The sequence below is a fragment of the Styela clava genome, chromosome 8 (genome assembly GCF_964204865.1).
Source record: "Styela clava chromosome 8, kaStyClav1.hap1.2, whole genome shotgun sequence".
Taxonomy (NCBI): domain Eukaryota; kingdom Metazoa; phylum Chordata; class Ascidiacea; order Stolidobranchia; family Styelidae; genus Styela; species Styela clava.
This window is the reverse complement of record NC_135257.1, coordinates 16,463,706-16,485,917: the sequence shown is the minus strand read 5'-3', so window position 1 is coordinate 16,485,917 and position 22,212 is coordinate 16,463,706. Positions and strand designations below refer to the sequence as shown.

Sequence of the window (22,212 nt, the reverse complement as noted above, 5' to 3'; positions counted from 1 at the left end):
ATGGAAACTGGAAAAGGGCAATTTTGGAAAAGGTTTTATAGTTACTCATAGCCATTTAGGCATAAACAATCAAAATTGTATAAGGCTTTGGGTACTCGTGAAGTATGTGCACCAAGATGTCGCACAACCTGAACCCTAACCTTGTGCAAAACCTGAGTTCAGATTGTGCGCCATCTTGATGCGCATACTTCAGGTCGTCCAGGCTTTGATTAATGAAAGTTCCATAGATTGCCTTTTACCCCATTGAAACAACTCGAACAATTTAAGCCACATGTTTTGTGTTTCTAGCTATTTTATCGGTGTACATCACCCACACATGAATATGCATTTAATGCTACATACCGTCAATATGATGATAAATATCACTATGATAAATACAGGAGAATCACAAAAACAACATATAAACTGATTTAATTTTAAAATAAACATTGCCGCAATCAGAAAATAGTTTGTTTTTAATTTTCTATAAGATTTGCGCTTGACCTATTGAGTTGAGGGCAAAGTATTCAGACATAAACTGGTACTTCCATGAACAGTTTACCAGTTACATTTCCTTAATAATTTACATTGAATACTCAAAATCTAATAAATACTTCCTCACTTCTGAAAATATACTCACAAATATGTTGAATCTTGTAGCGCATTATCGCTTTTATATTTCTCTATGATAGTGTTGTTTCCACGATTTAAATTAATTTTGAACTCAATCTATATCTTCAATGATTATTTTGAACTGAATTATATGTGATTCGGAATCACGGGTCAAATTTAAGTCATATGTGTTTTTCTAACGTTTCGTTGGAGCATAGCAAGAATTCTTTTAACAAACATACTCCTGATAAAAAAAAGCAACCGCAAGTAAACATACACAGTGAGAATCGCGCCTGGTATGTTGAAGAATCAATGAAACTTTTGAATGCATCATTAACAGTGGGGAACTTGGATGATAAAGCTGATTGAAAAGTATCCAGCGGTTTTATATTGAGTAATTTATGTCAATATGTATGGCATTATCTCTTTTGAGCTTGGTGTTCTTCAGCGAGTTTAATATTATATCTAAAATTACCCCGTTTACTGATGGAAAGGCGATTTCGTTGTTTTGATGGCAATAGTAGCATGGCAGAAAATCCCTTTTTCACCATATAAGAGGTCGGAAATGGAAAATTCCAGAGTTGTACCTTCTCAAAATATGACGTGTACTCTTGCCTCATAGCAATTACCTCCTTAAATTCACCCCATTTCACATTAAAATGATGAAAACAAAGTTAATTTTCTTAAACTTATTAAATATTTTTGTACATCTTGTTCGTCCCTACAGCCTGATAACCTGCACCAAAATACATGATACAACTGCAAAAATTCGTGAACTCAACTCAACTCGTCCTATTAAAAAATTATTACAATGACATTTAATGTGACACTGTCTTGTTGCTGTATTACGCTTGATAGCTTTACGACGACAAGATTGAAACATTTTCTAAATGAGCATCACTAATCCTAGTTATTTGTAATGTAAATTTTCGAAAATAATTGTTCGCACAAATATGTAGCCTACTTCCAAACATCGAAGTGAATATTTTTGCATGGTTTGTGAAATTTTGATAAAGATATTTTTAAGAAAACACATTCTTACAAAAATTAAGCCGTGAACAAATCTCTCGAATATAATATGAATTTAATTTCTCCATTGCATTGCAATATATTTGAATATTTACTGCGCTATTGAAACCCTGCACTCAGCATCAACTTTTCTGCGTGTTTCCATTTGTCTAATTAAATTGTAGGCTCGTTAAACGAGTAGCTTTTCAGTAGAATTTTTAGGATATGATGAAATTTAGTCTAAACGAGTCTCTCGATAATTTCTGTTTCGTAAAAAAATGTAATTTACTCCTTGCGTAGATTATAAATGAAATACTTAGACAAAACCGCCGCTAGGGTGTTTCGCCGAGCATAGATTTCCTTGTTTACTTCGTGACATTGGCCAATCAGCAAGATGCAAAAATAAACGGAATAATGCCCCCTTACGCATCCGGTCAGACATAATCAAACAAGTCAACGATCACTTTGTCTTCCTAGGAGTCTCAGTTTAATCACAGTAATCAAAAATTCGTATAGAAATAGCTGTGATAGACTAGACTAAAATTCTTAACCGGTACTTTTAAAAAACAAATTGTTGAATGGTTTCAATTAGAAGAGATAGGTAGATAAAATGTATTTATGTAGACATATTTTACTCCGGCCGTATTTGCTGACCACTGGTATACGCAAACTGCCGTGCCTTGCTGCGAAGACAAGTCCAGCAATCCTTTCGCGTGTGATAATCGCCCACGTGATTCAAACATACGAAAGCACGCAGAGTACAGTAATCTAGTGCATCGATGCGCCGAACAAAAACAGGTTTCGCGAAATCGCCCCCCTATCGCCCCCTTCGACTTTTTCGCCCTCCTCTGTATCGTTTTCGCCCACCGGGGGGCGATATCGCCCACTTTGGGAATCACTGGTCGACAGGGCATTTCAGATTGTGATATATCGAAATTCAGTGTAGATATAGTCTAGTACCGGTATGCAAACACTGCAGGACTGTAGTACATGCAATGAGCATGTATACGCTTATTGAGTACATCAGATAAAATGCATTATGTATTAGTCAGTATTTAGTGATATTTTTACACTCATGCTATTTCAAATATGATTTTCTTCCTCATTTTAGATACTGTACTACAAAAGAATACGGCAATGTTCCACCAATTCAACCTAACGCAGGCTCTAATCCCTGCTGCTATTAGTGCTATAAAATGGATCGAACAAGAAGTCTTGAAGCGTAAAGGAATATGAGAATCATAACAGTTGCAAACAGCTTAGATGGGATATTCATAATGAAATACTTTCTCGCGTTTCTGCAATTGGAACTGTCCATCAAACTGATGTTGGGGACTTCATTGAGTCTTTCAGTTCATTTTTTCTCAAATACGAAGATTTTTTGAGGTTAACGAGGCATTAATAAATAAAGCTGAGGAATTTGTTTGTTCACTGTATGGAGAAGATATGAAGAATGTAAATGATACCAGGAACGTCTTTTTTCCAGATATCCACATCTTCGCGATAGTGGATTTCGGAAACAATTCAGAAGAAAGTGGATTAGATATTGAAATTGATTTAATAAATATTATTTATTTTTTTTTTTCGAAATCTGTTAGCGTCGTAGTCCTGTTTCTAAAAAATATTCCCTTTGTTCAAATACCTAACCACATAAACTAAAAAAAAGACTAATTGTAATATTTCTGTTCACTATGTTATGTACATATTGCACATTCATTTAATTTTCTTGACTTTTCTTGTAAATTTCAAAGTGAGAAATAACTGATTTATGTGTGTTTTTGTGCTCACGATGTTAATTTGTGACTTCATTGCTTAAAAATAAATACGTTTGATAGCTTCTATAAAGTGAATGTAACCTCTTATGCTGTTCTTGTTGTAAACTGCTTGTGGTTATTACATAAAATTTATTCGCTAATCAGAATCAGCGTTGTTGGTGTCCATGCTTGAAGACCTTTCGAGGTTCTTCGCGAATCCTGTCACACAATTAAAATATTTTTTGTTGTTGGTTACATGTATGCCATATTTTTCGTAATCTACCTAATAAATTATGATTGACTGAGGAAGTCAGATTTTGGTCAGGCAAGACGTTACAGAAATACATTTGTGTTAGTGTGCTGTAGGGCTCTTGAATTGCATAGTTCTTATGTATGTGTTCCCAGGGACCTTATATTCAATTTTGTATCAGGATTGTGGAACGAGCAGTAATGCGTTCAGTATGTTCATTCTCATACAACTAAAGAATTCATTTAGTTACCAGATGTGCGCTACGAAACTCACTTTCTAGGCGTTTTTCAAGGCCTCGGCTCGCGGCCTAGTATTGAAAAAATTAACTGATTAGTAAATTAATAATTTTATGAGAATTGCCAAATTGGATACCGAATTAGTCAACAAAAAAGTTATATACTGTGGATAGAAAAATATCCCTCAAAAGATATCGTCAGCTGATTATAATTGGAGTAACCTAATGCCAAAGTGGCCAATCAGAATTTAGCCACTTTCGCGGCTGGGGTTCGCAGTAACCGCAGTTTGCTTTTTTTTTACATACGCATATGTCAAACAAAATCTCCATCCTTATAATAGATCGACGTTCTCGGGGTCTTTAATCCCATATATTGCATATTGGCTCATCGTGCTAAACGTTAGGAATACGCTTGCCACTGCATCTCTCATTACCCTGCGTGGGTTCGAATCTCGTTGACTAGAATTATACACAAGAGGATTGCTGGACTCCTCGTCGTCGTAGCAAACAAAAAATTTGGGAACCACTTACTTACTCAAATCGAACAATTGCACTATTAAACAATTCGGGCCAATATTACGTTATAAAAACCGCAACAACAACGACAATTTAGCGTTCGACAACTTTTTCTTACCGTGGATGCTCAACTATCGACGAATGACCGGCGCGGGTTATCCCTGTGACTTATGATCTGTGCCATGATAAAAGCCGTGCCCACTGAGTGGATGCCAACGACTAAAATACCGGTGGATGCGTTTCTTTTGTACCAGAACCGATACCGTATCTGACAGCAATGCTGAATGCATTCAGTTGGTTGTCAGTGCCAATTTGTGTAAAATTGTGCATTCATATGCTAGTGGGTATTTACATCTTCAAGCGAGTATTTGAACAGGGATGAGGCGCAGTTCTTACCACTTCATGGCAGCTCCTGCCACGAACGAACCGCGGCAGCTCTTGCCATGGTTTTATAGCGCTATTCAGTATTCAGTAATCAGTATCAACGGTATATTAACAAATTAATGTACCAGATTTTAATTGACCATGTGGAATTATATGTACTTAAACCCTAACCCTAACCCCAAATCCACCAAAACTGTATCCATAAGAAAAACGTTCCAACTTACCCAATATTTGTCACCATAAGGGACAGCCTTGTCTTTACGGCCCACCTGCCGCGGTTACGGCAGAAAAATTTTACCTGTCATTGGTTTTCAATTTGCTGCCGCGGTAACGGCAGCTCGACATTGGTCTGTGGCAGCTAAAATGTCAGTTGCCATAGGTTTGGCCGTAGCGGCCATGGTATGGAAATACCGCCATGGTTTTGTGGCAGCTGCAGGCGCCACAGAATACTTAAAACTGCACTTGACAGGGATGGTTGGATGGGGTCCCATTATTCGCTGTATAATTAAGATTAAGTTATTGCAGTGTTACCGGTAGCTAGTATTGTAACCTGAATTTGCAGAAGGCCTGAAGTATGCCAGACGGAGACGACGAGGAGGAGGCAAATGAAGAAAGTGATAGAATGGAAGAAGAAGAAGAATTTGTAGAACACATAAATACTTTTAACATCAAATTTCCCTACAACAGATGGTTGAAAAGAGAAGAAATAAAGAAATTGATATATGATCAAACGGCAATAGGAAGCATATCTAGCATATACTTTTTGGATAAGAAGAGCTGCTGGAGGATCAAATTGAAAACCAAAGAATTCTATGATAAAATAATCAAAAATGGAATTTCATACAAACACCAGGAAAATGTATACAATGCCAAACCAGAAGAGGTATATTCTAATGCCACTGAGGTAACACTCAGCTATGTACCTGTGGAAGTACCAGACAACACAATTAATAAAATTTTATCAAAATTTGGGGAGATAAAGTCGTTCAACAGATATTTGGACGATGATGGTACGGAAAACGGAATCAGAAAGTGCAAAATAATCATGCATAGTGACATTCCACCAATAGTCAGACTTCCAAGTAGCTGTACAGGTGATGAATTTGGGGTTTATTACACCACAAGACCAGCTAACTTGAGGAAATTTGACAATTGGTGTTACATATGCCATTCTCTAAGTCACGAAGTGGAGGCTTGTCCAAGACGAAGGAAATGCAAATATTGTGGAGGAAAAGGAAAACCCCATTTAGAGAAAGATTGTATTGAGAAAAAACAAATCCAAAAAAGTCAAAATGCTAATCAAGAAAATACAGATACGTCAAAATCTTATGAAAGAGCTGCCAGAGATCAAACCGTTTCCGTAATCAGTGAAATAACAAAAGAATTACAGAAACAAACAAGTGTAAACAAACAAAATACACAGTCACCATCAACAAAAACTGGAAATAAAAATATATCCCAGAATAATGCCGGAGTCTCAAACTCAGGGCAAGAAATAACTAGAGGGAATCCAATAAATAACGTTGAGATGAGAAATACAATACAAAAAACAATAAATCCTGAATCCTCGAAGAAAATAACAAATACCACAATAGATACTAGGTCAGCAAATAGCAATGTTGCGAAGATAAATCCCAGGAAGGACAAGAGCGCCGAGAATAAACCAGACTCATCAATGGAAGCCACTGAAACTGAAAATATGTTAACAGCCAGCAACCAGTCGGAGAACAAGAATGAAATTCTACTCATTGGCGACTCCCAGATGGCGCACATGCAAAGAAAAATTAAAAACAAAAAGATTATAAAAAGAACTTACTCAGGAGGAACTTTTGAACGCATAACCTTCGAAATAGAAAATGAACAAAGGAAATTTGGAAAAATTGTTGTTTATGCAGGTACAAACGATACCCATAAAACAGACGACGAAATTAAACAAGATATACGGGAAATGATACACAAAGCAAGGGAATATAGTGACAATGTTTATATCTGTGGCATCATACCAATTCATGGAAGAAGTGCTGGTAAATATGGTTGTGACAGGATTAACAAACAACTTGAAAAAGAAGCACTGAAACAAGGAGTAGTATTTGTCCCAAAACCAGATTCTTTCTCAGAAGAAAAAATCATGGACAGCTATTATTTAGATGATATGATGCATCTCAGTGCAACAGGAGCGGAAGTAGTCATCGAAAATATAAACGAATATGTGACACTTAGAGAACCAAAGCTAAAAAGGGCGACAGACGACAGCCCTCCAATAGCCAAGAAGCATGTGAAAAAATACCAACATGCATTGGATAAAACTGGAAGTTGAAACTCACTACACTGATACATGCAATTTGATAGCCCACATTAGCTCGTATTAGAAGTGAAGTATTTTTTGCTTACATAGGGAGATATTATCATAGTTTTCTTTTTCTTCATACAGGATACACATCATGCATTTTAAAGAGGGAGTAAAGGTTTTAACTTATAACGTTAAGGGAATTCGAAACATGGCTAAACGAAAATCAATTTTTGAATTTTTAAAAAGGGGAAAATCAGACATAATTTGCCTGCAAGAAACGCATTGTGGGTCAGATGAAGAAGCAGACGATTGGACAAAGGAATGGGGGAATAACGCATTTTGGTCCGTAAGTTCTAATATAACATGTGGTGTAGCAATTTTATTTTCAAGTAAAATGGATTCAGACTTATTTATTAAAGAAATTGACATAAATGGTAGATATATAATTTTGACTTGGCAATCATCTGAATCTCTCCATATGTTAATAAATATATATGCACCAAATTCTTGTAGGGATAGAAAAGAATTTTTTGAGTTTATTGATAGTAAAATTGAATTTTATATAAGTTTGTTAACAACTCCACGATATCAAATTTGGCTGGGAGGTGACTTTAATTGCGTGTTAGATAAACTAGATAAATACCCGGAACAAAATTTCAGAAGAGATAATAGTATTGTAAAATTGGAGGAAATTATAGATAAATGGAATCTTGTTGATATTTGGCGTCATTTAAATTTAAATTCTAAAGTATATACATGGAAACAAAAAAGAGGCTGTTCGCGAATGGCCCAGAGTCGTTTAGATAGATGGTATTTATCTTCAAATCAAATCTATAATGTTATTAGAACAGATGTTGAAATGGCCACCTTTTCTGACCACTATCCATTTCAAATTGTTACTTCATCCTTTAAAAATGTAAAAAGAGGACCGGGTTATTGGAAATTTAATGCACAACTGATTGAATTTGAGTATTTTATCCTGGGAATTGAATCAATACTACAGGCATGGCATTTTAAATTATGTAACTTGGATGATGCAGAAAAGGGAGCTTTTTGGGACACATGTAAATCCAAAATAAAAATATGGGCAATCCATTGTAGTAAAATAAAAAAAGAATCAGATAATCAAAGGGAAGATAAATTACTAGTAAAATATAGAGAAGCATACAGGGAAATGCAAGATAATATAGAGGAGGAGGACACTCTTCAAGCAATACATGATACAGAATTAGAAATTAAGGAGTATTATGAACAAAAATCCAAGGGGGCAATAATTAGGGCTAGAGTTAATTGGGCGGAAAAAGGGGAAAAATCGAATAAATATTTTTTGAATTTAGAGAAATCTAAAGGTAAAGCAAAAATGTTCAAATCTTTGAGGAAATCTGACAACTCTTTAGTTTATACATGTAAAGAAATTCAGGAAGAACAGGTCCAATTTTATAAAAATCTGTATCAAAGTGATGAAAATTTGGACGTTAATATTCAAAATTATTTATTAAATAATTATCAGCAAAAAGTGTCAGATGAGCAAAAACAAGAAATGGATAACAAATTAACAGAAGAGGAATTGGAAAATGCGTTCAAACAAATGAAGTTAAATAAATCCCCCGGCCTAGATGGTTTAACAAAAGAGTTTTATGTCAAATTTTGGAAACAATTGCGCCCAATTCTCTTACTAATCTATAATAGTTATCATAAACAATCATGTCTGTCTCAGAACACAAGTCTTGGTGTAATAACTTTACTTTATAAAAAAGGAGATAAAAATGATATAAAAAATTGGAGACCTATTACTCTACTTAATTTCGAATATAAATTAATCGCAAAAGTTTTAGCTTTGAGAATGAAAGCAGTACTGCCTGATATAATAAATCATGACCAAACAGGATTTATTGAAGGAAGAACGATTCATGAAAATTTATTAACAATAAGAGATGACATTTTTTGGGCGAATAAACAAAACCAACCGTTAATAATTTTTAGTATAGACCAAGAAAAGGCTTACGATACTGTTGATAGAGTTTTGTTACTAAGAATATTAAAAAAAGTTAATTTTGGTAATTATTTCATTCGATGGGTCAATACCCTATTTAACAACACCAATGCAAAAATAATAACAAATGGATTTTTATCAAAGCAATTTAGTATAACACGAGGAGTTAGACAAGGTTGCCCCCTTGCCCCACTTTTATATATTATAATGTCCGAATTGTTAGCATCCAGCATCAGATACAATAGAGCAATAATAGGTTTTCAAAATTGTGCAGGAGATAGAGAGAAATATAAAGGTTTTGCGGATGACACTATTGTCACAGTAGAAAGTTTATCCTCCATAGATGAAGTATTAAAATTAATGGCAGAATTTGAAAAAGCTACAGGCTTGAGAATAAATATTCCAAAATGCAACATAATGTTGTGTGGGTCAGCAAAACGGCTAAACTTAGGACCTTCATACAAGGGTATTCAAATTCAAGAAGAGCTTAAAATTCTAGGAGCTTATATAGGAAACAATGTTGTATCAAGAGATAAAAACTGGTTGAAAATCATTAACTCAATTCAAAATGTAGTAAATTTATGGCAGGGACGGAAGTTATCAATGATAGGAAAAATTATTATTGTCAAATCATTAATGTTATCCAAAGTGTGGCACATTGCCAATTTTGAAATTATGCCAGGAAACTTCGTTCGAAAATTAGAATCTATAATATGGAAATTCATTTGGAATAATAAAACTCAACTAGTGTCAAGACAAATTACATCTAATATTTTCACATCCGGAGGTTTGAATATGTTAGACCTCAGGAGCCAAATAAAAGCTCTTCAGGTCAAATGGATTTTTAAAATCCTCAAAAACGAGAGTAGGCCATGGAGTAAAAGAGCCAATTATTTTATTAATAATTATTGTAATATTTTGTCCAAAGATAATTTGGAATGTCTGTATTTGAAAGTCCAATTTGACAAAGTAACTACCATACCTAATTTTTATACCGCCATTATCAATTCATTCAAGGATATTAAGTTGGAGAGAAATCATCCCTTTAATATTACAGAGGTTAAAAATGAAATTTTATGGTACAATCCCTTAATCTCAGAGCAAAATTTTAGATTTTCGTCCAAATGGATCCAAGCAAAAGTCATTTCTGTGGCTGATATTGTGGATAACACTGTGCATTATTTAACAAATAGAATATATTCTATTGATCAAATTGGGGATCACAGAAGAAAGCTCTTTTATTTAAATAGATGCTCTAGTGAAATCCAACAGGTTTGGGGCAATCTACCTATTAGCTGGAAAGAAATTCTATCGAGAAATCATAATTCACCCGAAAACAGACTTGGAATCGATAGATATATGAACTCCAATTTATCCACCAAAAAAATAAGTAGTTTATTGAAAATAAGGAAAATCACAGAAATTGCTACACGGCATGATATGTACATTACACAAAAATTCAATTTGAATATTCCTATAGACTGGTCAAATATTTGGCAATATAAACTCTCAAATAAATATAAAATTCTAAGTTGGAAAATTTTACATAATGGTTTACCTACGGGGGACAAATTAAAATATTGGTTTGATGATGAGAATGGACAATGTGTATTTTGTAATGAAAATGAAGAAACCTGTATACATTTATTTTGTTATTGTGATTGGATAAGTGACTTTTGGCAGTGGTGCAATGTAAGGGAAATCAATTGTGACATAATTATTGCTAATAATATTCATAGTGAAGTGGTATCATTAATCATTCAATGTGGGAAATCAGCCATATGGGAGTTCAGGAATAGTGTCAAATATGATGATGTATTCCAAATGCAATGTAACTTGCGAGCTATTTTTAAATGCAAACTCCTGGGTGTAATCAGATTAATGTCAGATTTTGATAGGCAAAGAATATTATCTAACGAAATTGTTGATGATGTACTACAAAAATCGATAATGAGTTGAAGAAATTGAGATTGTCTTGATTTAGGAGGTTTGACTATATAAATGATTGCATAACATAGACAGATTAAATGAAAATCTAGTAGCATGATAGGTTTTTGAATTTTCTGTCTAATTTTTTGAAACCTTCTCTTTTTCCATGCTAATATAAAATAATTAATTATATATGTACATAAAAATGCTATATTTATGACGAAATATGGACAATCTTCAATACAAACGGATATATGACGAAAAATGGATTATCATCACTGGGTTTGATATGTATTATTAATTGTTTATACAACTGTTTTAAATTTCTACGATTACCGTAATTGGAACGCAATACATGCAATTGGTTTCCAAAAAAATAAAAAAATTATATAAAACAAAAACTGAAAATTTAATTGGCTTCAAAAACATAATTAAATAATTCCATATTGGCTCTGGAATTAAATTTGGCAAAAAAAAAAAAAAAAAAAAAAAAAAAAAAAAAAAAAAAAAAAAAAAAGGGTCCCATCTATGACCGGTACCTCTGTACCTGGTACCGTACTGTACCGGTATTATTAAAGAATATCTATTTAATATCAAGAGTTTTTTCTTGTCAGCTTGTGGAGTATCTTATTAAGCCACGTTCTAACATGGTGAATATATAGTTCTACCTGCAGACCTGTGCCAGCCAGTTAGCCGCCCTAATATATTTTATATATAATATACCGGTATTCAGGTATTACTGTATTATAAAGACTTCTTATTACCGGTACTGCTGTACTGTGTTATGCATTATTACTGTATTACTATAATAATTGAACAGTACCATATACACAGGTATAACTGTATAACATAGACTGGATAATAATAATAAGTTTTTGAGTTTATTTCGACTCCATAATCCTGTAATCAGCATAACACTGTAACAATACATTTGACAGATAAAAACAAATAAATAAAAACTGATTATGAAATCAGGGGAGCAAACGAAACCTTAGATAAGGTTTATAACGTACGAAATATAAGATGGAAGGTTTTGCCAAGAGGAAGTGGTACCGGTACCGGGTACGTGTTTACTCTCCTAAAATTATTAAGTTATTTCACACAGGCTCACATGCACCCACCAGCCACACACAAAACCACTGCAGCACTGAGAAGTTATGTAAGAATAAAACGCGTTAAATTTTAGGGTATACTATACAGTAAACAAAAAAAAATGAATAAATACTAGGAAAGAAAAAAATTATTTGCCACAGCATATTGATATTTTTGTAATGGTTGCCATTGCCAAGTTGATCGATCTTCTAATTGTTAATTAAAATATAAAAGGAAGATTCTATTGAAAACATATTGCCAAGCTGATTATAATTGGAGTCAAATGCCAAGTTGCCCAACCAAAGTTGCCAGAATTGGGTGCATGAAGAGGTGGGCGAGACCGTTTCATTCCTCAAATTAGAGCCTATTATTGCCAAATTATAGTCAGATTGTAATATGTAATTAAAGTTATCGGTAACAGTAAAATTACTATAATAAGGTAAAGTAGGATGTGGAAATAAATTGGTTACAAAGGGTGTAAGCGAGGTTTTTCATTCTTGGGTATTGATTTCAGACAAGGATATAGGAATAAGGTTGTTATTTCACAGGATATCGGAGTCTTTGTTTGATTTTTTCATTATGTGTTTTACTTCATTTAATCACTTTGAAGTAATCTGAAAAACAAAAAATAAAACTGCGAGTAGATGTTTCAATGATTGGGTGAAGGGGAACGCTCTGAACTATTTATTACAGGCAAAAAATAATTGTTTAATTAAATGGGATGTATTGGTATTATATAGCGATGGATAGATGATCTATGATGACATTCTGCTTGGGACAGAGAAAAATTTATCACACCATTCAAAAAACACGCAAAATTTTGCTATCTATGTTTAGGTACATGTTCAAGACCTTACCGCAGTACGGCACACTATACAGATGGGGTGACATTGTCCCATTTCAGAGAAACAAATTTTACAGATGATCAGACACCCCTCTTTTGGGAGACGCCTGGACACTGTTGTCCCTCAATGTACAGTATAATGGAGTTGCGCAAAATACTACAGAAAAGCGCAATCTAATAACGTCATCATTAAATTTCTTGGGAAAAAATAATCCGATTTACAGAAGAAAAAATTTTTTTATCGTGGCATTCGAGAGTTCTTAGCAAAAAATGGCAATTTTGGTCACGTGACAGCGGCGATTAATTTAGATTGTTATTGAGACAAGCATGGCACGATATGAAGCATCTGACGTGTTCCCAGACGCTCCTCTTTTGTGAGACACATAGAGTGTTTGTTTTTATTGAGCCAAATGGAGGGACATTCTTGGAATTTGGATAGTGTGCTGTGTACCGGTAGCGTACTGGCCTAAGACACAGATGTGCGACATGCACCCCAACAAGTGTAACTGCTAGCAGTAAAGTAGGACAACAGACATGAAATAGTAAGAATATACAAATAAAACTATCTGACTATAGTGACCGAGTGTGACAGTGTGAAACACTTTGTGGCCACTATACTGCTACCGTATTAGGTTACTGAAATGTACAACTGGGCTTGTGAAAATAATTTAAAAGCAAATACCAGATTCAGATGTTGTGTAGATTGTGTTCATTTTTGCAACACTGAAAATTATATTAATTTTAGCGTGAACATTCTTCACTGAAACTTTTTCCACCTCCAGTTCATAGTTACTAATATTGCCACAGTCATTTTTTTTTCAATATACTGAATATGACTCTATAATATTAATAACAAGGCTCACGAATTTCTTATTACGTTAGGTTATAAATTACCTTGGTGCGGTTGGTGGGTTTTCATCTTCATAATATCAAAACCATGATTAAGAACCAAACTTAAAACTATGAGAAAATAAGGAAGAGTGCAGTTATATGAGAAAATAATATCGACATGTCAGTCTAGTTCGTCAGTTCATCTAAAATATTACATTGACCATAGAAGTATGTTATTTAATCACATTTTAGTTCTGTAGTTATGAATTATATTCAGCTCTGTAGAATAGTGAGTACGAAGCAGTAGGTGATTAGTATGAATTCTTCGTCATCCCGCTATTTCATTTATAATATAATATTGACACAATAGTACTGAGTTCATCAGAAACGTGTTTGCCATTTTAAAGGAATACTAGATATGTTTACAAAAATAGTTCGGACTTTGATTTGTGACCAATTATTGAGTTGAGCATATGTTATTGCCAGACTTGAGTCATATATTGCATACATTTGTTACTTTTCATAGTCCTAATTCAGATAACAGCTTATTTTTGATTATCTGGCTAACTAATCCCATACCTGACATTGACTGGTAACCGGACGAGAGGCCGTGGTTCGCCATATGATTAAGCCATCTGATCCGATCACCTTTTCCCCCCAGGATAAATAAGTAAATTTTATCTCTGTTCTATTTCGGTATGGCACAGTTCTTCGTTTCCAAGAATACCCCCCCCCCCATTAGAAGACATCAATTACAACAGTGAGTGTATACTCCTCTTTTACATGACAGTCTGGGCCTCCTTATCGACACAAATCAAATGTGCAACAAACTAAAAGAAAGCACCATCTAGAAACGTCACCATTGGATTTGGAAAAAAATACTTCGCTTTGCCAGAGGAAAAAAATAATAATTGTAGCATTCGAGAGTTTTTACAATTTTAGCAAAAAATGCAATTTTGGCTATATGATGGTGGACACACGTTGCGATTGATTTAAATTATTATCGAGACAAGCATCTGCCATCGTGCCTGATCACCCTTGTTTTAGAGGCAAATAGAGGGTTGTTTGATTGAATTAAATGTAGGGACATCTTGGAATCGTAGAATTGTGCCCTACTGTACTGAAAAACATTCTCAAAACTGAACAATTTTTTCTGATCATAGCAATCAAGTTTTTTCGCTTTTTATTTCCAATTATAGCTCCATGTAATGTATTATAGGCTAGTATTTTACCCATAACAAATTGCCATTGTCCTAAGAAAAGATTTTATACAGTCACAAGGATTTGTTCTGATTCATAATTCTGATATATTTATTTGTCCAAATCATCTGAGTAATCATGTTACGCTCCTAATGTAGATGGCAATAATGCTCCAAGTCTGCTGATCTAATAGCAGAATATTGACCTGACATATTATACAGTCTCAGTCACTTTGTGTAATAGTTTTTCATTGTCATTTTGGCTGTTCTGAGTTGGTATATGAATGTTGATAGTTGTTTTTCTTAGTATTTTATCATGATATACTGATATATTCAGTCGCATATCTGTGGATTGAGATACAAAGTTCGGTTGGAGTCTGTGTCAAGGTTTCAGTTCCATCCTAATAAATTAGATGTTGTTTGTTTTTGTCAAACATAGCGTCCATATACAGATATAAATGCAATTTCGAAAACCGTCAAAATTTGGGCAGAGAAAACATGAAAAAATAGGTGAAATAATAGCGACTTATTCTATCTTTAATTAAGTATTTAAAATCAATCTGTCCTTTTGTTGTAGGGAAAATAGATTTTTTAAAAACCCCAACAACAACAGCAAACAATCTAGAGGTCGACTTTGTGTCCAATAACAACCATTAGTTTTGTTGAGATATTCACGTTCATATACTAGAATGGATTTTTGAATTCGTGAAATTATTTCAATGAAATGATACAAATTGGATATTATTTTTGTGTTTCAAGAGCCATGATGCCAGTAAGGCAATCTGTATTTCACTTGTTTACAGAAAATCACTTTCCAAAACAAAATGATGCTGATAAATTTTAATTAATCACAAACTTCCATGCCTTCAAAAATGCCTCGACCGCTTGGAGGTAAAACTATTATACAAAGGATTCAAGCTGGTGAGACAATCGCAGACATAATTCAACTGTACAATGATCACAACACAAAATCTGCGAAGCAAGATGCTGAGGTAAGTTAATTGTTTAAAAAATAGATCTCTAATTTCCTACAGTTTACTCATCTCTGATTAAGCCCATGCTCACAACCTCAACCAGAGTGTAACGAATTGGTTAGTCAATGCCGAACCAGAAAGAGGTGAACCAGAGGTGTGCAACTTTTTTTGTCGTGTTGTGTGGGCCATATAACTAACTAGCTAGACCACAGAAAAAATTTACTTTTCCATGTGCTCAATGAATTACAGTAATAAAGTTGGCGGCAAAACTTGGGGACAAGAGCAAAAAACATTTATTTTTTTATCTGTGTGAGCATCTTTTTGAACATAAACTGTTGGATTATGATTTTGGGCTTGATGGGAAAAAATCTGAGTGTTGACAAGGGCCACACTAAATGGCTTGGCGGGCCGCTTTGTGGCCTGTGGGCCACCTGTTGCTCACCCCTGGTTTATAATGTCATGAATAATATCAATAAATCAGGTATTATGGGAAATTCACAATGTATATCATCGAAATATAATCCCAAAAAGACTATTACTTAATTTCCATTATTTGCTTGGAAAACTGTTGCAACAGGAAAACTAGTTTCGACCAAAACATCTTTCACAATAAGGAAATGAGATAATTGTTTTAGAGTTTATAAAAAACCAGACTGTATACATTACAGCATTGAATATTGCAACTTGGTGCATCTGATGTCTTCAATGTCATGTTGATTTGCTTAGATAGTCAATCATTAATGATGTAATTATTGACTTTCAAAAATATTTAGATCATCAAGGTTATGCATAGTTGAACTATTGAATAACCGAACTTTAATTTGTTTGCTTTTTCATGTTACAGTTGGTATAATATTATGTGAAGTGTAAGCTTCATAAAATTGATCCATATAATAAATAGCACATTATATAAATTATTTTATAGATATCCTGCATAATAAGCCATCACATTATATGCACATTATTATGGATATTACATATGACTGCATGTATACCTTGTAACTATTCAATGGTCTTTTTTATTAACATGAGTCAGTCGTGCCAATTTTAATATGAGGAAGCAATATTTTTGTTTTATGTCTGTTGTCATTAATATACGAAAGCTTGTATTTTATATTATACGCTATTATACAGATCGACTTCATTGATCAGCCTGTGGTATGGTCTCGGAATAGACCACCAATCAATATTGTCATAATGCAAAAATCAAAATTACAGTAATAAGACTTTTTGACCTACTAAATACATATTAGGATGCTGCCAAAAGTTTAGTTTGGCAACGGTATTCAGAAATAAAATATAAATTTTAAGCAATATCTAAATTTATACAATGTAAAATTTGTTTATTTAATTTTAGCCTAATTCATTTCAAATATGTATAACCTATATAAATTACAGTAAAAATTCACATTGACAAATCTCTGTTATGATAATGGCAACAGACTAAATGGCAAACAATGTGTCAGTTTTATCCTTGCAAATGTATGATGAGCGTTGCAGTTAACTGTATAACTTGTCATTTATCATGATATTTTGTGTGCATGATGTAATGATACTCAAAAAGGGAAGTGGGCTTGGATTGTGCCATTGAAAGCAATCATGTACACATTCATCATATGTATGCAACATGTATGCCTTGCCAGCAATGAGAATATGCAACATATCAGAAAATATTATAATACAAATTAAGCAGTGCACAAGATGTTGGGGAAATTCCAGTTTATGATAATTCTACCATGTTTGCCCTTAATATTAAATGTTTCAGGAAGTGCAAATTTTTCAATGCTTTTTTTCAAACAAATTTGCCGAACATTTCACCAAAGTTGGAGTGTGTATGTATTCTAGTATGTTCCAAAATATTATTATATCACTTTCAAAGATGCCCAAAACGAACTGAAAATTTGAATACATTACAAATTCATGATATTCAAATTAGTGAATATGATTTTAGGAAGAATTCATAATACTTCTCATTGAAAATATCTCATTATACGCACTTGACTTTTTGGCTATACATAAAACATACTTGTTTAACGTCTGACACTGTAAAAATTGGAAATCCATCAGAATAATATTCATCTAAACTTTTCTGCATTACCAATTTCAGTTTCTATCAATTCACAATAATTTATGCAAATTTATGTCTTGAAAATATATTTAATATTTCATATTCAAATGCATTGGCACTTGCAGTAAACTATTTCAATATTAGTCATTGCCAAGGTACATTTTTTATTTTGCATTATATAAAATTCAAATTTACCCATAATTTTAAAATTTGTCAAAAATCTTTATGGACAATAGCCAAATCAATGGTCTAGTCTATTTTTAAGACATATTCTTTCAGCAAGCAATAAATGACTATAGCACGAAGCACAATGGAGTTTTTATGTCCAATTTTCATTGTTGCTTTGGCATAGGTTGGCTGCTTCTCAGATGTCATAACTTCCATAAAATGTCATTGGCAAGTGCTGCGAAGCCCTCTTACTACATAGTTGTTGCCAATATTTAAGAATTTAATGCACCATTAATGGATCCGCTGATAATAATATTTTTTTATCAATTTTGACTTGGATTTATGACTGATCGATTCATTACTTTTGTTCAGAACAAGTGGTTTCATGGCAAGCTTACCAGAGGAAATGCAATTCACATCCTGAAAAAAGGAGGCATGAAACAGGTCTGTGTACTATGTATTTAGTATATGACATATTCTCTTCCGGCTGGCATTTCCTAGATATTTTTACTCTGTTGTCTAATTGGTTTACTTGGATCTTGTAAAGTTGTAGTTGAAAATATATATTCAGTATATATGCATTATTTTGCAATTTTTAACCTGACTTGGCTACCGGTATAAGAATATATAAAATATTTGGAAAAAACGAAATTTCAAAAATGAAAGCATTAATCTAAAATTTCGCATCTTACGAAGTGCCGTATTTTGTAAAATCAATTATCATTATCAATTATCATTTCCATCTCATAACTTGTTGTAAATCAAAATTCAACAATACTGAAATTCTACATTCCCATACCGAGACAATGATGTAACAATGTGTGACAAACAAGTTTCATGTTCCAAAACCCTACGAAACTATATCTTGAACTTAATGTAGTCATATTCTCCACAATTTTATACGAGTCAGTTAAACATATCCAGAGGTATTTCCTGAATTGGAGTCTTTTTTTGGAATTTGTATTGACTATTCTTTTTCTGGCGCTCCAGAAGTGTGTGTACCAATATGGTGGTAACTAATTTTGTTCGCCTACTTTACATCAAGTTGTGTAAAGGGATTGAAGCTTATGAGCAGGGAGTATATTCACTTGACTAACACAAACAGTCCCCGAACTCGTAATAGAACTAAAATAAGGAAAATCAAACAAATCATGGCCTAACCCTAACCTGGTACATCAACTACGGGAGTACCCTTTTTCTTGTTGAGCCCATGGCTCAAAAGTTTTAAATCATTTTGTCGTACAAAATATTTTTGCTCAGAAATGCTTTATTTCCGAAATTCCGATATAGGTAGTGATAAAATATATTTCAAACCAAATTTCAATAGTCCTCGTTTATATTTGTTTTAGTTGTTTTATCAAAAGCCTTCCTTTCAATCCAGTTGATGATTTTTACTTCCTTGTCTTTTCCATACAAAAATGAAATTGTGTAAATGTTTATATTTGTATCAGTTGTTTTATTAAAAGCCTTCCTTTCAATCCAGTTGATGATTTTTACTTGTCTTTTTCATACAAAAATGAAATTGTGTAAATGTCTATATTTTATGTCAACTTCCTGTTTATATGTTCTATGGTAGTATATTCCTGATCTATCATTTTTTTCAATTGGTCATTTTGTTTTATATTTTTACAGGGCCAATTTATTGTTCGTGAGAGTGTTAATGTTCCTGGGAGTTACGTTTTATCACTGATACACAAAGACGAAAGTCAGCATTTTCAAATCAATACATCACCACATTCCGGATGCTTCAGTATTGATAATGGTCCTCCTTTTGTCGGTCTCGATCAACTAATAAGATTTTACAAGTAATATTGATGATAATTTTATTTCAAATATTAGTGCTTCCAGTTGGGGTTATGCGAGACTAACTCCCTATTCTTCCTCAATGCATGACTATTCTTTTCTTGTCATTCTTGTAAACTGCTTGTCTGAGGAAGTCTGACTTTGGTCAGACAAATATTACAGTGCATTTGTGTACAATTTTTCAGGAATTTGTAATTATACTGGCTTATTGTGAGATAGTAGAATTTATTATTTTTTCAATAATTTGCCTTTGTTAGAGTGTAGGCATATTATGCAAATTAAACTTGTTATTGGCCTTCTGTATTAACATTGTCTGTACTGAAATTCGCTCTTTCGCTTTAAAATCGATTGTAACATACAATAACAATACATACAATAATCAAAACACTTTAGTAATGCAACCATAAACATTTTGAGTGCTGCAAAACAAATGGATACCATTAGTATCATCTGCTAAAAAGGAACTCACTCATATAGAGCAAACTTTAATTTGTGGTGCTGTAAATGTACATTGTGGTCCTCGCTTTTGGTTTGCACATTTTGAGGAAGGTTCATGTAAAATTGCCCTTGGCCTTGAATATTCGGGGGGGGGAGGGGGATGTTTACAAGAAATTTTGAAACTAAAGAGAAAAATTCAGCAGCTATAATCACAATTATGCTGGATGTTCGGTACTCCCGTAGACGTAGTATGTGTACCACAGTGACAGGTTAGGTTAGGCCATAATTTTCTTCCGATTTTCCTTATTTTAGTTCGATTGCGAGTTCGGGACTCTCTGTGTCAGCTAAGTGAATACCCGCCTGCCCATTGTAGTCAGTCCCAACTTACACAACTTGATGTAAAGTAGGCGAACTAAATTAGTTACTTTCATCTCGGTACACATACTTCTGGAGCGCCGGATGTTCAATTTTGATTTTTCTCATAATTTAAAATTTATATCACATTTTTAAATGATTTGTTTTAATGTAAAAATACTCTTGCAAAAAGGTTAATTTCTGTGATAACCTTCTCAATGTAATCCTTGTTATACAAATAGCAAGTAGTTTCCACTCATAAATAATCATCAAGAACAAGCATGACATTGTTTGATCAGTCTGCTCAGTGCCGTCATCAGATGAATAAATATTGATATCGTTTTATTGTGCCAAAAATAGTAAAGCAAATTATGTTTTATAGCAATTTCAGTTATGCTACAAATGACTTTAACTGCCGAGGTTTAGATTAAATTTTTACACAATGAGTTGATTCAAATGCATTAGCAATTTGCAACTTTTTTCGTTCAAAAGTTTGCAGAATTTGTATTTGTTTCTGGCGACTTGTGAGGGTATACTCCATTAGTAAATTTTTTAAGCACTCCCTGAATGCTCGAAAACTCAATTCTGGGAATAATCATGAACTGATTAGGATCCCAACATCCCAACATCCCCATAATAAATGATATGACTAACATGTTCCACTTCTTAGATTAATTTGTGTTTTCTTCTCTATATTATCAAGGCCCTTGATTTGGTCTGCTGTTTCTATCTATACTGAAATAATTATCTGGGAAATTTGTTTGGTGTGTTCCAAATATGTTTATTTTGAGGCAAACTTCTCATGTAGTACTGATGAAAATCATAACATGCCGATGAATAGTATAACTGAATGTGGAGTTAGGATCGTTTTCATATGTTGTTATTGTTGCTTCTTCCCCAAAATATGAGCCCATGGATTCCAAATTTCTAGTCCAACAGGGCCTGATATTTCAGCTAAAATTTTGCTGTTTTTTACAACTTATAACATTTGTTACATTATTTTACCATGTAGTTGTAATTTTTGCTAATATTGCATTAATCATTTAACATTTATGTCCACATAGTTGAGCATTACTCTAGTGTTTCAAAACACCAGTTTGTTACTCATTCATCACAAACTTTAATAATGTTTCCCTCATTTGTAAACACAATACATATAACAGGAATGGATCAAACGGGTTGCCAACATCTCTTGGTACACATTGTTCTGGATCATCGCTACCACCTCATCTGAGAAAATGTGGCGACAACACAATTCTTCACCAATTAGTAGATGAAGCAGTTGATGCAGCTACCTTCCGTAAATTTCTTGAAAGTAGACTGTGTCCACATAAAGATATAAGGTATGTTTTTAATAAAGGTTATATATGTGCATTTAAAAATTTAGTTTGTAATATTGATGTATTGTAAATGAGTTTGTCGACTTCTCGCCCTCATGGGGTGGTTCACTTAATCGCTGGTTGGGTATGGATTTCTTCATGCATCCGAAAC

General features: G+C 33.5%; 1 protein-coding gene across 1 annotated transcript in view; it reads left to right on the top strand.

Annotated features, from left to right (window-relative positions):
* The first annotated feature begins 15,697 nt into the window (after positions 1 to 15,697).
* The window catches only part of LOC120345337 (tyrosine-protein kinase HTK16-like), a 28,856-nt gene continuing 22,341 nt past the window's right edge, over positions 15,698 to 22,212 (top strand). Inside the window, exons 1-4 of the mRNA XM_039414752.2 lie at positions 15,698 to 15,908; positions 18,499 to 18,570; positions 19,759 to 19,931; positions 21,885 to 22,064. Of these exons, the coding sequence (XP_039270686.1) occupies positions 15,777 to 15,908; positions 18,499 to 18,570; positions 19,759 to 19,931; positions 21,885 to 22,064 (557 nt within the window). The 5' untranslated portion in view covers positions 15,698 to 15,776. The remainder of the gene's footprint in view (positions 15,909 to 18,498; positions 18,571 to 19,758; positions 19,932 to 21,884; positions 22,065 to 22,212) is intronic.